Consider the following 19,734-nt stretch of genomic DNA (forward strand, 5'->3'; position numbering starts at 1 on the left):
CCTCATTCAGAGAGCGCTTTTCCCATTTCCTTGTGTCACTCACAAGCGCTGCCGCATTCTTAGAAGATTCAGGCAAAAGCTCTTGTTCTTGTGCAGAAAAGAAACTGATTTTCGGAGCACTGAAAAAAGAAAAAAAAAACAAAGTCGTTTGCCACCTCAAAATTATGTTATCGTTGAGAGTATACACCTTTCAGTATGCACTCTAAAAAATTTTACGCACTGAGGAGCTTATCTTGAATAAAACAATAATCGTCATCTATCCTTTCTTCCACGATTCGTACACGCTACTTCCAGGTTACAAACATCAGCGTTACCAGCGTTACATAGCATAGGAAAGTAGAGAGCGCAGAGTTCTTAAGAGAGCAAACGCAAGCCCGAAATACGACGATTATTTTGGGAGGCGAGGGTACACCCCTAATGGGCAAAAATTTCAAAAATTGTTTTCAGTAATAGAACGCGTCATTTAACGGCCTTGAACCTACAAAACACAGAGGCATTGCAAGGCGAATAACTTTTTCGACCCCGCGCTCTTTGCCGAGACCCATCCTTCCGTAAACCTCCGGACCTTTGCGGTAGCCGGCGTCGTTCACTCGCCGCCACGCGGGCCTTATCATCCCGGCCAGGCACGAAGACGGCGCTGCCGCTCCCAGCGTCGTCGACGGGCGCGCCGCCAGAGCCGGCCGGGCGTCACGTGCGCGGAGTGGGTCGCCGCTGGCCCCTCTCTTCACGGAAACGACAGCGAGCGCCGTTGACGCGCGCGCGACCCGAACGAGAAAGGAACGTGCGCCGCCGCTGGACACGCTACGCAGTGGGCGTCTACGGCGCTCGCTTCCGAAGGTTGGTCACTTCCACGCCCACCGCCTCGCAGCTTGCCGCCGCGAGACCTTCGTGGCCCGAAACCGTGCGCAACACAATGGATCCGCTACTCACTTCGCCCAGCGTTCTCGAGCAGCGATGACTGTGCTAAGAGAAGCACCGGCTCTCTTGGATACGTGCGTCTGCGAAACGGACGCGGAAAGTCGGCGGTTATTGCGGCTGAATTCTGTCGGCAAGTTTTTTTTTTAGTTTTGTGGCGTGAAACGCAGACCTCAAGACCACCGTACTAGTCAAATGATACGCGGTGTTCTGACACAAAACAACGCCAACGCGGCAAAATTCCCTCGCTTTGGATGCGGGCGATTTGATTTTCCTTCTCTCGATTCATCGACTCGTCAAGCTGCGTGAGCTGTTTTCACGAAGAAACACCTCTGCATCACAGCTGGTTGTTGCCTCGCCCTCGTTAAATTTCTTCTGTTTTACCGCCGGAGCGCACCACCTGCTACGTACATCGACCCTGTTGCACGGAACATACTCCGCTCCCCGACCGCAAAATGATCCCGCACGTGGGATTCTGTCGTGCTACGACGCTGCTGGTCGTCACAATCGCCCTGGCAGCGGCGACAGTGCCAGTGTCGGTGTTCCCGGTTCCACATGAAGAGAGGGAAGGTGAGCGGCTCGTTTTTTATTCCACGTCACACGTAGTGTCACTTCCAGGCATGCTGAAAACGTGCACTCGGTATCACCTCGTTGCCAAATGTAGTCGTAAGTGCTTGCCAGAGTGCAAATACGCTCATGAAAAATGCATCTAAACGTACGCTCGTACCCACGAGACCGGTATATTCAAGAATCTGGAGAAGAGTCCTACGACGGCCGCGAATTTACTTGAAGGTTAGCACAAGTGGCACGCAGCACTTTGAAGTGAGAGTTGCCCACTTCCTTACTACAGCTAGGGCCACCCTTCGAGCGGCAGAACAAAACTACGCGAATGAAAGCGCTTGCCATAATGCTACAGCTCTGGGGCACTGGATGCAATATTTTAATGCGTTCAGCATTATTTGACAACTAAGCGCGAATTTTTGTGACTGTATGCGTGCCCCGCTCCCAAAAATAGTGCAGTCCGACTTAGCGTTAAAACCACACGTTGGTGCGGCGGTCCCGGAGGTAAGCGGGAGTGTTTTCGCGTTCTTGGGACAGTTAGAGCGTTTTGAGACGCTGTCGTGGAAACGCTGGGCCTGTGGCGTATGCGAACACAGGCCGTCGCAGACGGTGCTCAGTGTTCCGGACTGGTTCTTGAGGAAGCGGCGATTGAAGTACCGGTTGGCTCTCACCACACATAACACATAGTGGCACTGATAACCACCCCGAAACCATGCTGAATGCGTTGTTCCGTGACATAGTAGGGAATTTCTAAAGGACCGCCGATCTTCAGAAACGCATGAATGTGCATGCTACGACCAAATACTGAGACATATTCACGCGAGATGGCGTCGTCTATTTAATGTCAGTACTCTCGGTCACATTTCCACTGGCATTTCTACGCGCGCTACTATTTCCGGTGGGCCGGCTTTCACCTTCTATCATAGCACGGGGGGACTACCACGCTCTCGGAGCGTTCACAGGAAAATGGGAAAATGGAGTGCTTGCGACCAAGAAAAAAAATGCGTACGCACTCGCTCACAGTGTCATGTTAATCAGGGGGCCTTACTGAGACAGCTGGGCCATCTGTTCCCTTAGAATGTGTGGCCAACATTGTCCTCTGTGAGACGGCGGTTTATGTAGTGTGCTACACATGAGGCCGACTGCAGCTAGTCCGCGTTCTGACAATTTTCTAGTCAGCGAAACCAACATGGGCGAAGAGAAGGGAGCGTGACCCGCCGCGGTGGCTTAGTACCTGCGGAGTCGTGCTGCTAAGCTCGAGGTCGCGGCTTCGGTCCCGGCCGCGACGGCCGCACTTTCATGGGGACGAAATGCACAAACGCGCGTGTGCTTAAGTGTAGGTGCACGTTGAAGAAAGCCAGGCGGTTAAAATTAACCCAGAGCCCCTCACTACAGCGTTCCTCATAGTCAGAGATGGCCTTTGTTCCAAATTATAACACACGGTACTAGAAAATCGCGTGTGCCGTAAGCTGACGCCGTGCAATCTAACGTTTCATTTCCCGTTTTCTTTTTTCGTCCTTCGTTGAATCCTCGGAGATGACTCCACACCACCGTTATCGCTGGTTTTGGCTGGGCGATAAGAGAAGAATGAAAATCGAAGTGCAAAGATACAGTAAGTGGGCTCACAGATAGCCGTGAACACGAGTGCCATGATAAGGAGACCTAAACTAAATGAGCACGTAGATACCAATAAACAAAGAAATAAATAAATATTGATATAACGTTTCACTGAGTCATACCAATGAATACCGATTTCTGGACATGCGTAAACAGCAAACAAGCTTCTAATAATTTTCTTTCAATGTGCCTCTTGTAACGCCCTCGTGTTCATATTTTGTTGAGACGATGTAGCAGCCACATTTTCGGCAGTGCATGGGGAGGATGTTTCGTCGTTGATTGATAAGCGAATCCCGTCCTTTTCTCGCCGTTTCCTTGAGTTCGCGCAGGCTTCTTCACTTAAAGAAGTGCCGTGTTTTATTGCTAAGCGCTTGGTCGTGGGTTCGATTTTCTGCTGCACACCAGTGGAAATGGAGTGCAATGTTTGTTGTTTCTGAGGTCTTGGTCGGCGTTAAAAAAAATAACTGAAGTGGTAAAAATTAATCCAGAGCTTTCTGCTTCGGTTTTGCTTTGTTTGGAACGGGAAACGCTGCCAATAAATGGATAGGAGTGAAACTTCATTATACATGCTGGGAACCTATAGATCGATCACCTTATAGAGAGACGGGGCTCTGTCCCGTGTTCCTCCTCTTTTCGTTCTTCAAACCGAGCGCTTCTCTACGTGTTCCTTGCCAGTGAATATAATGAATCTTAATGAACAAAAGAACAGTGACGTTTCGTATGCTCTGGCAGCGAGTCGTGGCTGACGAGGTAATGGGATTTGATAGCCGGGGAACCTGAGTTTTCTTAGCGACATTTGAACACGGACGGAACAAAGAAAATGACTGGGTGCTTCAGCGCTTGCACTGAAGCGCGGATTACAAGCATCGCCAGCATTTTTTTATTCTTCCATTGAAGCACCTCTGCGCAGAAGTCATTGGCCCGATTGTGGCTACTCGCCGAATGTTGCCCTACATTCGTTACTTTGCCTTTGCAATAGCATGCCCATCTGTAATGACCGAGCGCAGCTGAAATGTGCGCACAAGCGTTCCACTTAAACTAGCTTGAACCGATGAGGCGGAACTTAACAGGCTGACAGTAATGCTTCCAGCAGGTAAAGGCACGTGCACCTAAAGAATAAAAAAGAAAGAAATAAACGCGGAGGACAACGCTGGGTTTAGTACTCAAATTTATTGCGAACAAATTCTGAAGATTGCCGCCACGTATGCATAAATACCAAGCAGAAAGAAAACAAGCAAAAACCTGTGGCATAAGCCCTCGTGGAAAGACATATATGCGAAGGTTTCTACGTCAGAAAGTTCGGCGCTCAATTTCGTATTTTAATTTCGTAACTTTTAATTGAATTGAATTTTTGAATGATTGAATTGAATTTTATACCTTTCTCAAAAGATACAAAAGTAAGTACGTGCTGATGGCCTTAGGGGGAGGGGGAGGAGGGATTATGACTAGGTTGTTGGCTTGGTTTTTTACGGCGTGGTCTTTACGCATGCGTGGAGGCGATCAACAGAATTTGTTAGCGATAAGCTTCAGTTGTAAGTTCAGCGTTGTACTGTGTCCTGTGCATTTGTTTTCTATGTGTTCCCGTCTGCCGGGTCCACTAGGCATATAGTAGGGGGTTGCAGACAGGTACCACTAAAGGCTCTACACCCTTATCACACGAACTAACTTTGGGACAGAGCCTTGGCGAGCTCCGACCTCGAGGATCTGCAACGGCTGATAGCGAGGGCCCAGGACGCGGCCCCATCTCCAGGCATCATGAAGCGAGGACGTCTGTCTGAAGCTGCATTCACAAAACAAAGATGTTTAGTCTCTCTCTGTCTCTACCTGCTGAAACCATCACACTGTCATCATGCACCAACTGGCCCAAGAAACCCCTCTACTAAACTAACATTAAGGCTTGCGTAAGGGCTAGTTAGAATATCACACTTGTGTTCAACAAGCAGCACTGCAAAGTTGAACCACAGAGAGGAGAACAGCGCATACTAAGCGCATCTGTCAACTGTTTACTAAAACAAATAGGGGGTATACATTGCGGCCAACAACACCATAGGCAAATAATTCGCAAACTGACCTTGACTAGTGCGGCCCATCTGTTAGTTCCTTTTCTAGGGAACTGATTAGGTCAAATTCTAAGTTGTGCGCACCTACTCAAGTAATAGGCTAAAATGCATTGCTTCCAGCTGAGCAGTCATTAAGAAATCAGCTTATTCCTCCATCAACTCACAGAAGAGAATTTGTTAGGATCGAGTTCTATAGACGAAGAGAGCTCGCTCTTCTTTCTGCGAAGGCCTATAGCGTTTCGGCGCCAGGGAGTGCCGTCAGTGTTTCCACAAAAAGAAAACAGCGGTGGTATTGTGCGAGTGTCCACCTAGTGGACCTGTCCATTTCGTCTGCTGTAGGTGTTCTGAATGTCGGCGCTTGGGTACGCGTCACAAGGACACAGTCACCTTCAGCGAATCGGCACTTCAGCAGCAGACGAAATGGACATGTCCACTATGTTGACACCTACAGAAAAGGCCCCCCGAGTCGAACACTTACACTGTTTCCATTCATGCGCTTCTATTTGCTAGTGATGCTTTCCGATCGATTCCATGCCGCACTAATCATCCAGCGTTGGCGGTCAACAAATCCAGATGATAGCGCTGGCGGAGCGTCCGACTGACCAGTGACTAAGCGTGAAAAGGTATGGCATCGGAAAAGACGTCGCTAAATAATTGCGACCCCGTTCTTGTTTAGATCTATTCGTTTTCGGGAGAAGTGCGTGAAGGTAGGCCGGCGTGATCATCGATTAGCAAGTGTGATTTGAAAAGGGCAACCTAGTTTGGTGCACATGTTTAAAATGTAGGTTTGTCATCGATCGAAAAATGGACCCGATAAATTGAAACATTCAATTTGATTAACCACTCAATATCGGATTGGCAGATTTACGTATAAGTGAGCTTATATGGAAATTAACGCTGTTAGTTTGATTAACCAGGGTGTAACTGTGGAAGCAACGTGTTTGCGGCACCTAAAGTTCACTCATTGAAAAAAAAATTGAATTAAAGTTTTGCCCTTATAAAATATTACATGACATTCAATATAATTTGAACATATATTGGGAGCAACAGAAAGTCAATGGAAAGACAACACAATATTGATAACTTTTCCAGGAGCTGTCGCTGACCCTTATTTCAATGTCCACACACTGGCAGCTGCAGCTGAGACTTGTTTTACCTCCGTCAACTGGAAGTGCAGCGCGCGTGGGTGGCGTTTGTCGCCATAATCAGTAATTCGCTTCCTTGCTTCTCAGCAAGTGAAATGATGGCGTATAGTTGCCGACGCTAACTTGGCTTTGCTCATATTACCAACTTATTATTCGCGCATTAAAGCACTTATCAAATAATCGGAAGGCTACCCGATCACGCAACTAGTACTATTTATTACTATGAAAAATATTGCCCTCTATCGAGCCGTAGCGGCGTGCGGGCTTCGGGCACAGTAAAACGTAGGCCGCACTAGAGGTGCCCGAAATGCACGGCCGTTTTGTCCATGGAGCACGTGACACGAACCACGCTCGCAGCATGAACGTCATCCGAAGAACTTGTCCGATAATTTCCTCGTTGCCGCAGTGGTCACGCGCAGCACTTTCTTTCCTTTTCATGCGTAAAGCAAACGATTTTATAAAAGCGGCATCAAGCCACAGTCGGTAAAAAACGTTGTCTCAGGTCGGGATGGTCCAGATCGAAGATGAAGTTGAAGCGAGGGGTCCAGTCGATGCAGACGTGTGTGCTGGATACTCGGCTTTTGCGAGTGAGTGTGCAGACCACTCAGCTGATCAAACGTGTACGCGTTCGCACTTCAGACGCTATGGAACTACTTGGCGTAGTAACACGCGTGCAGACGCTCCGCCCCCCGCAGCTTTCCCTTCATTGCCGCAGAAAGTTGTCAGCAAGCCTAGTTGCCCTTTCCTGGGATCTGCACTTCAAGCCGTATAACCACAACCTAATCACAAACACACGCGTCCAGGGCTACACTCGTCGACATGCTTGTCTAAGCGCTGAGAGGGCCTGCTTTGGACTGTGCGGAGAACGCCCATTGAGAAAGCCAGGTTTGATATAGCTTATTCCATCTGAACACTAATTGTACTGTCCTCGTCTTTTTATCGTTGTCAGTCACCGTGCCTTCTGCAGCTGCAATCGCTTGAGATCGCTGCTCGCGGTGCTCGAAACAGAAGACAATGTTAGAATAGCAATTTTAGCCTCACGGTACGCTAAACGCAAGCATCTTTGCTTGACTTCACGGTGTGCGTCCCTTCAAGACCTTTAGTTTACCGTACAGGAACGCAAACGTAAGGAAGATGTTAAAAGGTAATGCGCTGTCTGTTTCCTCGTTCCAAACGTACCCAATCCAAGATAACCCATTAGCAACCATTCTGTTGCTATGCGGATGCGTCTCGTTAGGCGTATACGTATATGCCGGAATCGCCGATCTGAGAAATTGGGCGTGCTATGTGCTCATAGCTAGCGTTCTAGATGAGTTTACAGGAAGCCAAAGCTTACTTCGTTAGTTTATGGAGATCGACGACAGTGAGAGCGTATCCATCACGAAAATTCACTTTGAAGCGGAAGCCATGGGTGCTGCAATGTTTGACAAGGCCCGCCGTGCGTTGGTTAGTGGCTAGGGCGTTGCGTTACTCAGCGCAAGGTCGAGGGATCAAATCCACGCCACTGCGGGTGCATTTCGACGCGGGCGAAATGCAGGAAAGCCCAGGTATGGTGCATTGGTTGCACGCTAAAGAACCACTGATGGTCAAAATTGATCCAGAGTGCCCAACTGTATACAGCGTGCCTGGTATAATAAGATCGTGGTTTTGGCACGTAGAACCCCCGATTACTTTTTATCGCGTTCAACGAGGCTATTTCTTAGCTACCGTAAACATTAGGAACGGTAAGCGGCATAAACCCAACAAAGTTCGGAGCAGGCGCCGTGAGGACAACGCTATTTATTTACAGTAACGAATTTACGTTTGGTTGAAATTGCTGTTATAAAACTGTCTACTGCCGCAGATGACGCGTATCGGTGGGCGCTACCCTTACGCCCTGTTCTGGAAGCTTCTCGTCCTGATAAAATACCATCACATTGATTGTGATTATCCAATGCATTACAAGGTTTATCTGATTAAGTGATGTTTAATGGCGCACAAAGTGAAGATAACATTCGCAATATCGTAAGCTCAATGGCGAAAGAAAATTCTCGGTGCACAAATCACGTATTTATTTGTGTATGCCGAGCACTTTCTTCATTTGACTTATTGCTGGCCTTACGCAAGGCAGACTTATGACAACTTATTGAAGCCTCAAACTGCTGTTACACTGCTATACAAATTAACGCAACCATTGTTGGCCTAGGGACACATTTACAGTCACCGTCCGACTTGCTTTCTTTGTTTTTGGAAACGGAGAACGATAGGAAAAGGGGAAAATAATAAAATGCTCTGATATACGAATTTAGGCGGTAAAATAGATGTTTATTTAGAGCGCTAGTGCAGTGCAAAATTAATTTCCAGACTTTTGCTCGTTGCTGTACTTTGTTAAAATGATCTTTACTCGAAATTTCAAGGTTACCGAGGCAGCGGATGCACTTCCGATTCACGCATCGCACAGCTTGACGTTCGTCCCGTTCCACCGTGAAATGCAGATACAGCTCACGCTAACCTTTACTCCGCGAAGCTGTCAGATTGGGCTTGGAGCTTTACTGGCTTTATTCGTCCAGTAAGCGCACAGTACGCGTCCAGTAAGCGCACACAAGAGTTTGGTAGCCCGTTCGTGGTATACAGAGTTACTAAGTGGCAGCCCGTGGACCCAAGCTTCGATTCACATACGTGGTCATCAGTCTAGCTTGCGCACGTGATGTCACGTCCGATTGCCGATGGGGTGTATTGGTTGAAGCGCGAACTTTAAGCACAAACTTCCAGCAACGGCTTGCCACACGTCGCATCCGCCGGCGAGGGCTAAAGGCCCAACGTGGGCCCGACCACGTTACCGGCAATCCTGCCGTGGCGGCGTGCCGGCTTCGGGCATTGTAGATCGTTGGCCGCACAAGAGGTGCCCGAACTGCACGGCCGTTTTGTCGGTGGGGCAGTCACGTGACACGAACCACGCTTGCAGCATGAACGTGATCCGACAATATTTCCCCCGCTTTTTGAACAATCTCCGCGCTTTTCGTATTAATTGTCCCGCGCATCTGCTCAACACTTCTCGAATTGCCGTCTGGCCAGTGCTGCGCTGCAACCATGCCTGGTACGGGCGACCATACATGCGACACTTCGTTGAATGGCATCATTCTGACGTGTTCCCTGATACTGCGGCATCAGCGCACTCAGAACGTCTGTCTTTGTAGTCGGGCTTTGTCTTGTCATAAAGAGAAAAAAAAAAAAAACGAACACGGCCGTATGGCATCAAAAAAAAAAAAAAAAATGCCGATTATTACGTTACTTCCCAACGCGAAATTGGAACGCAGCCCTTCAGCTATTTCGGCTTTTGGATATATTGAGGCAATAAATTCGGGCAAGACATGTATGTACAGTTACAGGGAACTTTTTATTCTTCACACATGTTCCTTCTTCGAGAAATACTCCACTCCCAGTTCTTGGTTGTCATGAAGGAAGCTTTCTGGTCGGACAAATAGATGGATGTATGATCTACTTGTTGCACCAATGCCTGCTTCGGCGTAGCGCACCTCTGGATTCTGGCTGCGATGGCGCTGGGCCTCTGCTCGGGCAGCTCGTTTAGCAGCAGCGGCAGACGAAGGACTTCCATCGGTTGCCTTGCCCATCGCTCGGAAAGAACTGGCTGACAATAAATTATTTATATATGCAGACGGATTATATTATAATATAAACCATCTGTGAGCCTCGGACAATCCGTCTCGTGCGGCACAATTTCCCAGCAGGCGCCGCAAACGGAGCGTACAGCACAATGCGTTGGCGGTCCCCTGGTTGGTGCGAATCCATAATTACCTTGTTTAGCGCAAAACAACAGACACAAGAGAGACGACAGGACAATTGTCCTGTCGTCTCTCCTGTGTCTGTTGTTTTGCTCTAAACAAAGTAATTACGGAAACGGAGCGAAGCTTGGCGCAATTGCCTCGCTTATCGGGTAGTAGCGGGAGGCAGCGCGTAGGAACTTTGCACGGCGAGCAGATGGCAGCGACTGACTGACTCCAGTGACGCCGCCAGCTAGTCAACTGAAGGTGGCTCTGCGTTTTGGGCTTGGGAAACGTGCACCGTGATCCGCTGATACCGAGACGGCGCTTCGGCAACCGCAGAACACCGCGTGCTGTCGCGCGGTCGCCGCCGCGGAGGAGAGGGGAAGGGGGGGGGGGTAAAGGGGTACACGCAGTGGCGAACGGCGGCGGCTACGCGTTTCGGCTTGGGCAGCAGCACATCATCGAGGTCAACCGCCACCGAGCCGGCGCTACGATAGCCGCCGCACAGAGCTGGCATTGGAGGAGGAGCGAAGGGAGCAAGGCTCGCGCCGTGCGCGAAAGATGGCGCCAGCAGTGCGCTAGCCCCGGCTACGGGGCTGGTTACGGCGAGGCACGACGGCGGCACGAAACGCAGGAACGGGCGCCAAAGAGCTGCGTTCTAAATAAAACCCCAATCGGGAACTCAATTTATGTTAACGGAGAGCGTATGCACACACGAACACACGCCTACGAATATGGTACTCTAACAGTATAGGCGGCGCCGCGGTGACGTGGCCATGACAACCGCTCCTCGTTCGGTGATTTACCACGTCGCTGTACGGCTGCCGCACAAATGGGTCCTCGCCCCATCCTCCGAACGGCAAGATTTAGCCGCTCGCGAGCAAACGGCGTCAGTTGAGTTACCGTGCCATTAACGTGAACGGTGCTGAACAAGCACTGCTTCATAGGAGTTGGCAACCAAAGTCGCGCTTCGGGGCCGAATCTTATAACCGTTCGGTTGGGTAACCGTTTGTTTGGCCTCAGTTGATTGGCCAAAATGTTGGTTACGTCAGGAGTCGTCAGAGGCAGCGGGGCGGTATTGCAATTTATGAATGCGTCACGCATCTGTCGTTCATCTTCAAAGCGAACCGGTCGCAGGAACCGGCGAAGGGGTAGTCTGCTTTGGGTTCCGTTGCTGTCGCTTGGCTGTTGACTTGCGACCCTGGCCGCGCGCGCCGGTCGCGCGACCCCGGAGACACGCGGGCATCGCGCGCGTGCGTTGGTTGCTTCGGAGGCTATTCGTCGTCTGCTTGGCGTTGTTCTTTCGGTGTCAACCACGGCTGGAAGTGCGACACGCGTTCGAAGAAGTGGTGGATAATGAGTTGCACCACCCTTGCCGGCTTTCTAAGTAGACCTTTCGCAGGCTACGCTATCAACTGGAGGAGACTGGGGTGCAAGCGTATCAGTGGTCATTCCACGCAGAGGGAGGAATATTGCGCGCTGCGGTTCACCGCCAGCGGCCTGCAGCTCCCAGAGGTCGGTCGGACGTGAAGCATTCATCGGAATGGCCTAGAACTCTGCTGCCGACACTGTCCGCAAAGTTGATCTCGCAATTACAGTGTTGGCCGGTAGAAGGCCTGGGTCAGCTTTTCCTTGACCTCCGCTTCAGAGCCAATGCCAAGGAGATATTTGCATTGTGAGATCGAATTCCCAGTGCTATTGCCAGCGTGAAAAGCTCGCAGATCGCCTTTAAGCAATCACAAGGGTTCAACCTAGGCTGGTTCAGCGCTTCCTTCGTTCGGTTGATAAAACTATACAGTCAGTCAGGATATTGTGGAGATCTCTTATTTGGCTGCCCTTTTCTCTCTAGTTCTGGAGTGGCGCACTTTATTCCTCAATTTCACAGCACAGCGCGCACCGTCAGCACCAGGCTCTTCGATTTTACTTCGCGCAGGCAATGCAGGGCCCGTATATCGTAATGTTCGATTTCAAGTTCCATTGCTTTTATCACGCGACGCGCCGTGGGGCACAGATCAAAGGGATAGCGGCAGCGCGGCGGCGAGCGAGTCATGTCCGAGCTCATTTTTTTTTTAATTATTATGGGGTTTTACGTGCCAAAACCACTTTCTGATTATGAGGCACGCCGTAGTGGAGGACTCCGGAAATTTCGACCACCTGGGGTTCTTTAACGTGCACCTAAATCTAAGTACACGGGTGTTTTCGCATTTCGCCCCCATCGAAATGCGGCCACCGTAGCCGGGTTTCGATCCCGCGACCTCGTGCTCAGCAACCTAACACCATAGCCACTGAGCAACCACGGCGGGTATGTCCGAGCTCATGACGAAGGGCGAAAAAAGAAGGAAAATCGGTATAGACGGCTAGTAAAAATGTTTCTGAAAACCAGTTCACAGTTTTGTCGCGCTCGTTACTTAAAAGTGCTGGCAGTGCGTTCCTGTTGCGTGCATCGTGCGAGCTCTTGGTAGCAGACGACATAGCGCTGCGCTCTGCCAACTCATTTACGCTTGCGATACCGCCTGTCGGCTGATAGTGAAAAAGAATGACATTAATAAATTACTTCTGCATTGCCTGAACGCCCGGCACCACACGTTTATACTTCAGAACTTGGCGTATAATATTTAATTTATATTTTACATTTATTTAACAAGCAGAAACATTCTGCAAGTCCTCCATTAGCTTGTCATATAATGACGTACACTTCAGAGGTGGCATCCTCTCATCTACTGGTCGCGTCCTCCCCTTCTTCCACCACCGGCTTGGGAGTGGCAAATTTAGTGACGTAAGCGGTGAAGCGAACGGTTCGTATTCCGAACTGTTATAAGATTGGGCCCTCGGTTACCCCATGTCTTAGTGCCGAGTGTTACGTTTCGCCTACAACGCGCGGTAATGCCGGCGCGGATGCAACGGACGCCGGGGCTTCGTTCAAAGCGGCGGACATTTTGGCCCGTTCGACGCCGCCGCAACGCCTCCCCGCCAAGCGTGTCCAGGCGTGTTTCAGTGCCACGTGTCTTCGTGTGTGCGTGTGTGTGTGTGTGCCCACGCTTGTCAAAGCGCGGCAGCCGGGGAGCGGAGCTCCCCAAGTGAGGAGCCAGGAGGTCTGTCCGTCGGCGGGTTGGCGATGCGTCACTACACTCGTCTCAACATGTCTCTCAGCTCGGCCGTGCTCCGCCGTCGCGTGGGCTCCGTGCTCCGCCGTCGCGTGGGCTCCGTGCTCCGCCGTCGCGTGGGCTCCGTGCTCCGCCGTCGCGTGGGCTCATCCCGTGACCTTCCTTCTTGCCCACGACGCCGAGAGTATAAGAGCAGCTGCCCCCGGACGCCGAGAGAGAGGCTCCGATTTGTACTGTTGAGTTACGTGCTCTCCCGTCTCTCCACTTCGGTCGACCTGACCGGCCGCTCTTTTGCGTTGTTAGAATAAACAAGTTGTTCTGTTACCAGTCTACTCTTGCTTTGCCGGGACCTTCGGATGCTTCCAGTGCCCCAGGCCGCCAGGCCAACGCTACCCTTGGGGCTTGCGACCCATTCGCAATAACGGGCGCCAGCACCGAGACCCCAACAGCTGGTGGCAGCGGTGGGATCGCGACAACGGAGGCCAGCAGCGAAGAGATGCGGTTGAATGTATGCTGAGCAGCACAGCGACCATCCGGGAGCAGTGCAACGAGCCCTGTGTGATGACTGGTTGCCTGCAGCGGAACGACTGCGCTGAAGTCTTGGCTGCGAGGTTTGGTGAGTGCGGGACTTTCTTCTTCTGAGTTTTGCCAGGCTTTTGTTAGTGTTAGAAACAGAGCTGGTAATTGTGGTTGTCGTTGCTGCCGGGTTAGTTTGCGGCAAGACAATAGTAGGCAGTAGAGAAAGCAGCATTCAGAGCAGCCATGGATTTGAAGTCGTTGCGCAAACCGATATTGCTGGAGCTTGCAAGAGAGTTGGGTCTGGATGTCTCAGACAAACTCAGAAAACCAGAACTGCTAAGGGCTATTCTTGAGTTAGAAGCTGAGGATGACGAGCTGTCGGATTGCCTTGAGACCATTGAGGAGCGGGCAAAAAGACATGAGCGCGAACTTATAGAACAGAAAGAAAAAGAAGAGCGTGAACACGCTTTGGAAATGAAGCGTCTCGAGTTAGAGATGGAACGCGCTCGTAATGGAAGTCAGGCACACGGTGCAGGAGAACGAGTATTGTTCAAAATGACTGACCTGATGCGGCCGTTTAAGCTTGGAGAGGACATTGGTTTGTTCCTGGTTAACTTTGAGCGAACGTGCGAGAAGCAGGGGTTCTCTCGGGAAACGTGGCCACAGCGCTTGCTCACTTTGTTACCCGGCGAGGCGGCCGACGTAGTCGCTCGCTTGGAGAGAGAGGAGGCAGAGGATTTCGACAAAGTGAAATCGAGTCTGCTAAAAAAGTACAGGCTGTCAGCGGAGGCGTTCCGTCGGAAGTTTCGGGAAAATGAGAAAGGCAAAAGTGAGTCATATACAGAGTTTGCCTACAGGCTTATGTCAAACATGCAGGAGTGGCTCAAAGAAGAGAAAGCGTTTGGTGACCACGAGAAAGTTCTGCAGTGTTTCGGGCTAGAACAGTTTTATAGTCGGTTACCTGAGAACGTGCGGTACTGGGTCTTGGATAGTCCAGACGTTAGTACGGTGGCTAGAGCCGCTGAGCTAGCCGAGGAGTTTGTGACGCGTCGGGCTCGCGGAGCTAAGGACGGTCAAAAGGGTGAATTTGGCTCCAAGTTTGAGAGGCCGAAGTTCACACCCATGAGAGCAAAGGGGGATACACGTAGTGCGGATGCGAGTGAAAGCAGTCCGACCGAACGTAAGGAGACGGCGGCAACCGAAGCCGAACGCAGAAAGCGGTTCGAGACGAGGCAAGCGCGCGTTTGTTATACGTGCCAGAAGCCGGGTCACTTTTCGGCGCAGTGTCCAGAAACAAAAACAAAAGTCGTGTTTTTGTCTTTATGCAGCACTGACGAGAACATGAAGCTTCTCGAGCCTTACATGCGAGACCTCCTCGTGAACGGGAAAGAGTGCCGAGTGCTTCGCGATTCCGCAGCTACAATGGATGTAGTTCACCCCTCTTACGTAGAACCCGATATGTTCACGGGCGAGTGCGCATGGATCAAGCAAGCAGTGGAAGCTCATAGCGTGTGTCTGCCGGTAGCAAAAGTGCTTATTGAAGGACCTTTCGGAGCACTTGAGACGGAGGCCGCAGTGTCATCTATGCTGCCCCCCCAGTACCCGTACCTATTTTCGAACAGGTCCGATCACCTCCTGCGCGAAAAGGGGCTTTTGTTTGGTGAGGCTAGCGTTCAGGCCTTAACCAGATCGAAGGTTCGGGAGCTCGCTGCAAAGGCGGTAGTTGCGGGACCGACGTTGTCGAACGATGAGAAAGGGTCAGAGGCGCAGCAAGCTGGTATTCAGAGCACGCCCGAACTGAATAAAATTGAGCCTGTAGCGTTAAAGGCACCAGATACTGGAGAGGAAATTCCCGATGCGGGAAAGTTAGAAGAGCTTCCGGTCGAGCTTCCGGGACTAGGCTCAGTGACGAACAGGAAAGACACCGATCAAGTCATTAGTGACTTAATAAGTAAAGCATCGCTGTCGCCTGAGCAGAAAACCGAACTACACCAGCTCTTACAAGAGTTTCAAGGTCTGTTCTCTGAGAGGCCTGGTAGGACTTCTGTCCTTACTCATGACATAGAACTTACCTCCCCAGAGCCAGTACGATCCAAGGCGTACCGGGTGTCACCCCGCCAGAGCGATATTATGGAGGCTGAGGTAAAGAAAATGCTACAGCTCGGTGTTATTGAAGCAGGTGAGAGTGATTATACCTCCCCTTTGATTTTAGTTGAGGTACCGGGCAAGGAACCTCGTCCTTGCGTCGACTACCGCAGGCTTAATTCCATCACTAAGGATCAAATTTATCCGATCCCTAACATCGAGGAGCGCCTTGAGAGAGTGAGTAGCGCTCAGTTTATTTCCACCCTAGATCTTGTCAGGGGTTATTGGCAGGTTCCACTTACAGAAGAGGCTAGTAGGTATGCGGCATTCATTTCACCAATGGGGACATTCCGTCCTAAAGTTTTGAGTTTTGGTTTGAAGAACGCGCCATACTGCTTTTCAAGCCTCATGGATAAAGTGTTGCGGGGACAGCAAGAATTCGCTTTACCGTATCTAGACGACGTAGCGATATTCTCCGCATCCTGGCCTGAGCATATGGCGCACTTGCGGGCAGTGCTAACCCGCCTGCGCAATGCGGGCTTGACAGTCAAGGCTCCCAAGTGCCAGTTAGCACAGGCCGAGGTTGTCTACCTCGGACACGTGATTGGTCGGGGTCGTCGCCGCCCCTCTGAAATAAAGGTGGCCGCTGTGCGAGACTTCCCGCAACCGCGCACGAAGACCGATATTCGGTCGTTCTTAGGTGTCGCCGGCTACTATCAGAGGTACATCCCCAGGTACTCTGATATCGCGGCTCCCCTAACGGATGCTCTAAGAAAGACAGAGCCGCAAACAGTCGTCTGGGACGAGACAAAGGAAAGAGCTTTTAGCGCCCTAAAGAGCGCCCTAACAAGCCAGCCTATGCTACGATCGCCCGACTACACAAAATGGTTCGTTGTTCAGTGTGATGCTAGTGAGCGAGGCATGGGCGTTGTACTGTGCCAACGGGAAAATGGAGAAGTAGAACACCCCGTCCTGTATGCTAGTCGTAAGCTGACGAGTCGTGAGCAGGCGTATAGCGCCACCGAGAAAGAGTGTGCGTGTATCGTGTGGGCCGTTCAGAAATTGTCATGTTACCTAGCCGGCTCGAGGTTTATCATTGAAACGGATCACTGCCCTCTCCAATGGCTGCAGACCATCTCTCCCAAAAATGGCCGCCTCCTGCGCTGGAGCCTCGCTTTGCAACAATATTCCTTTGAGGTGCGTTACAAAAAGGGGAGTCTCAACGGTAACGCCGATGGCTTAAGTCGAAGCCCCTAACGTGGGAATCAGCCTCAAAATTGCTTGTTACTGATGTTTTTCTTCCTGAGGCAGGATTTTTAACCTATTGCTTTCGTGTAGTGTTTCAAAGTGATGATGTGCTTTCTAGTGCAATTTTCCGATTTGTGGACGCGTTCTGAGTGCTGCTAAACTACTGTAAGGAACTAGGCAGCAGTATAAAAGGGGAAAGAGCCTGGCAGGGCTTAGTGAGGTTTGTGCCGTGCTTGCTGACTGAGCGGTTGACTTTCGGCGTAGTTCTAACGCTTGCCGGAAACGAGAACAAAAATGTCAACTCCCCCGAAGTCACTTTGCAGTGTCCTGTGTGAACCTGAACGCGAGAACGAGGCCTTCTCTATGCGCTGCGCTCAAGAAACGCCAAAGGACGCCCGACTTCGGTTATGAGCATCATCGAGCGACATCCCTCCGGACAGCGGATGCAGTCCCCTGACCATCGGGATCTCCTTCCCCCGGCGGGGCGGTCTGTTACGTTTCGCCTACAACGCGCGGTAATGCCGGCGCGGATGCAACGGACGCCGGGGCTTCGTTCAAAGCGGCGGACATTTTGGCCCGTTCGACGCCGCCGCAACGCCTCCCCGCCAAGTGTGTCCAGGCGTGTTTCAGTGCCACGTGTCTTCGTGTGTGCGTGTGTGTGTGTGTGCCCACGCTTGTCAAAGCGCGGCAGCCGGGGAGCGGAGCTCCCCAAGTGAGGAGCCAGGAGGTCTGTCCGTCGGCGGGTTGGCGATGCGTCACTACACTCGTCTCAACATGTCTCTCAGCTCGGCCGTGCTCCGCCGTCGCGTGGGCTCCGTGCTCCGCCGTCGCGTGGGCTCCGTGCTCCGCCGTCGCGTGGGCTCCGTGCTCCGCCGTCGCGTGGGCTCATCGCGTGACCTTCCTTCTTGCCCACGACGACGAGAGTATAAGAGCAGCTGCCCCCGGACGCCGAGAGAGAGGCTCCGATTTGTACTGTTGAGTTACGTGCTCTCCCGTCTCTCCACTTCGGTCGACCTGACCGGCCGCTCTTTTGCGTTGTTAGAATAAACAAGTTGTTCTGTTACCAGTCTACTCTTGCTTTGCCGGGACCTTCGGATGCTTCCAGTGCCCCAGGCCGCCAGGCCAACGCTACCCTTGGGGCTTGCGACCCATTCGCAATAACGGGCGCCAGCACCGAGACCCCAACACGAGGGAAAGATACGGTGACGATGATACTGCCATCGTCAGCAGAACAAATAGTGCAATGTAGTAACGGCCGGCCAGTATGCGCGCGATGCTTACTGGAAAAGCGTTACGTTTTGGGCGAGTTGGTTGTACATGGTTCTTATTAGACTTTTGCGCGCACAAAGACTTGAGCGCGCAAAAACTTCCGCGCGCTCAAGTGTTATATCGGCCAAGCCAGCCGATGCGTAAATGAGAGGATCGCCACAAGGTAAAAAGCAAGGAATCGAAGGCCACATGGCAGAACACTGCAAGTCATGCAATTGTTGCTATCCTATCTTTAACAGATGCACGATATTATTTTCTCACATAAATCGATTAACGAGGGAGATAGTAGAGGCCAGAGAAATTCTTCGGCATGATCAAAGTTGTGTGAGTACCCCGTCTGTAGCATTAAGTGATAAGGAAGTGAGGTTTCTGGATGGTGAAAATGTATGACAGTGACAAGTTGTGGTTTCTCCGGCACATGTGGTTATGCAGTTTTCGCACGTGTTTTCTTGTCTTCCTGTTTTTTCCTGATTGTGGAAGCGTATATAATGTCGCTGTCACAATAAAAGCCAGTTGAAGTTTGCGCATGTTGTGTGTCCCTGCTTCGTTCGACGTCCTGTCTTTGTGCACGCAAAAGACTAATAAGAGCTTAGTGGAACTTGTTTCCAAATGTGGTGCTCGAGGTGGTCTGGCAGGCCTTACACGAGCGAATAAGTTAATAATAATAATAATAATAATAATAATAAAACGTATTAGAAAACGTATTACTTTTTTGAGGGCAAACGAAGGATGACTAACACAACCTGGTCCATGTTTTCTCTGCGTTATGAGCTTCACGTGTGGATATGCCTAGCTGACAAAAATAAAATTCCGGTAGAGCGAATGCTGCGGCACGGGGGTAACTCATTGCCAAGTGCGAGGAACAAACAGGGTCCTTCAGCGCATTCTGGCGCTGCCTAAGGCTCATATTTAAATAGCGCCCTGATTGTCGCGCGTACGCTCGGCCGCACGCGAGGGGAAAGCTGGGTACTAGTGCAGTGGCGCATGGCCCAAAATCGTTCCTTCCTACGCAGATATATCTTGAATTGGCGCCTTCTTCCACACGTTTCCGCACTGATGCGCAAACGCTGCTCGTTGCATTGTAGGGGGCATGCGCAGGTGAAGCATAAGTTAATTTGTTGCTTCAATAAATTTTACAGTCGATAACCATGTAGCGCTTAATCGTGTTGTGTAGATGCCTTTCTTCGTCTTTGTTTCAGTGCGCTTTGTTGTTAGCGATGAGGCGAGAAATGTAGATGCGCCCGAAGAGCACGCTCAAATGCAATACGCTATCTTCAACCAGGCTTTGTTGGCAGCTGCCGCCCGCACAGTCCAAAGTACGCTGTCCAAGAGCTTTATAGACGAGCGTGCTAACGAGTGAAGGCATGCAAAAACACACGGCACACGTACGTCCAGTCGTGAACGAAAAAAATGCGCTAAGTACGGTCTCTTGTGCGCATTTAGTTGC

General features: G+C 50.9%; 1 protein-coding gene across 1 annotated transcript in view; it reads left to right on the forward strand.

Moving 5' to 3' along the window:
* The first annotated feature begins 664 nt into the window (after positions 1-664).
* Positions 665-19,734, forward strand: part of LOC126539906 (alkaline phosphatase-like) — a 91,862-nt gene continuing 72,792 nt past the window's right edge. Inside the window, exon 1 of the mRNA XM_050186724.3 lies at positions 665-1,485. Within this exon, the coding sequence (XP_050042681.1) occupies positions 1,371-1,485 (115 nt within the window). The 5' untranslated portion in view covers positions 665-1,370. The remainder of the gene's footprint in view (positions 1,486-19,734) is intronic.

Source organism: Dermacentor andersoni, chromosome 2 (genome assembly GCF_023375885.2).
Source record: "Dermacentor andersoni chromosome 2, qqDerAnde1_hic_scaffold, whole genome shotgun sequence".
Lineage (NCBI taxonomy): Eukaryota > Metazoa > Arthropoda > Arachnida > Ixodida > Ixodidae > Dermacentor > Dermacentor andersoni.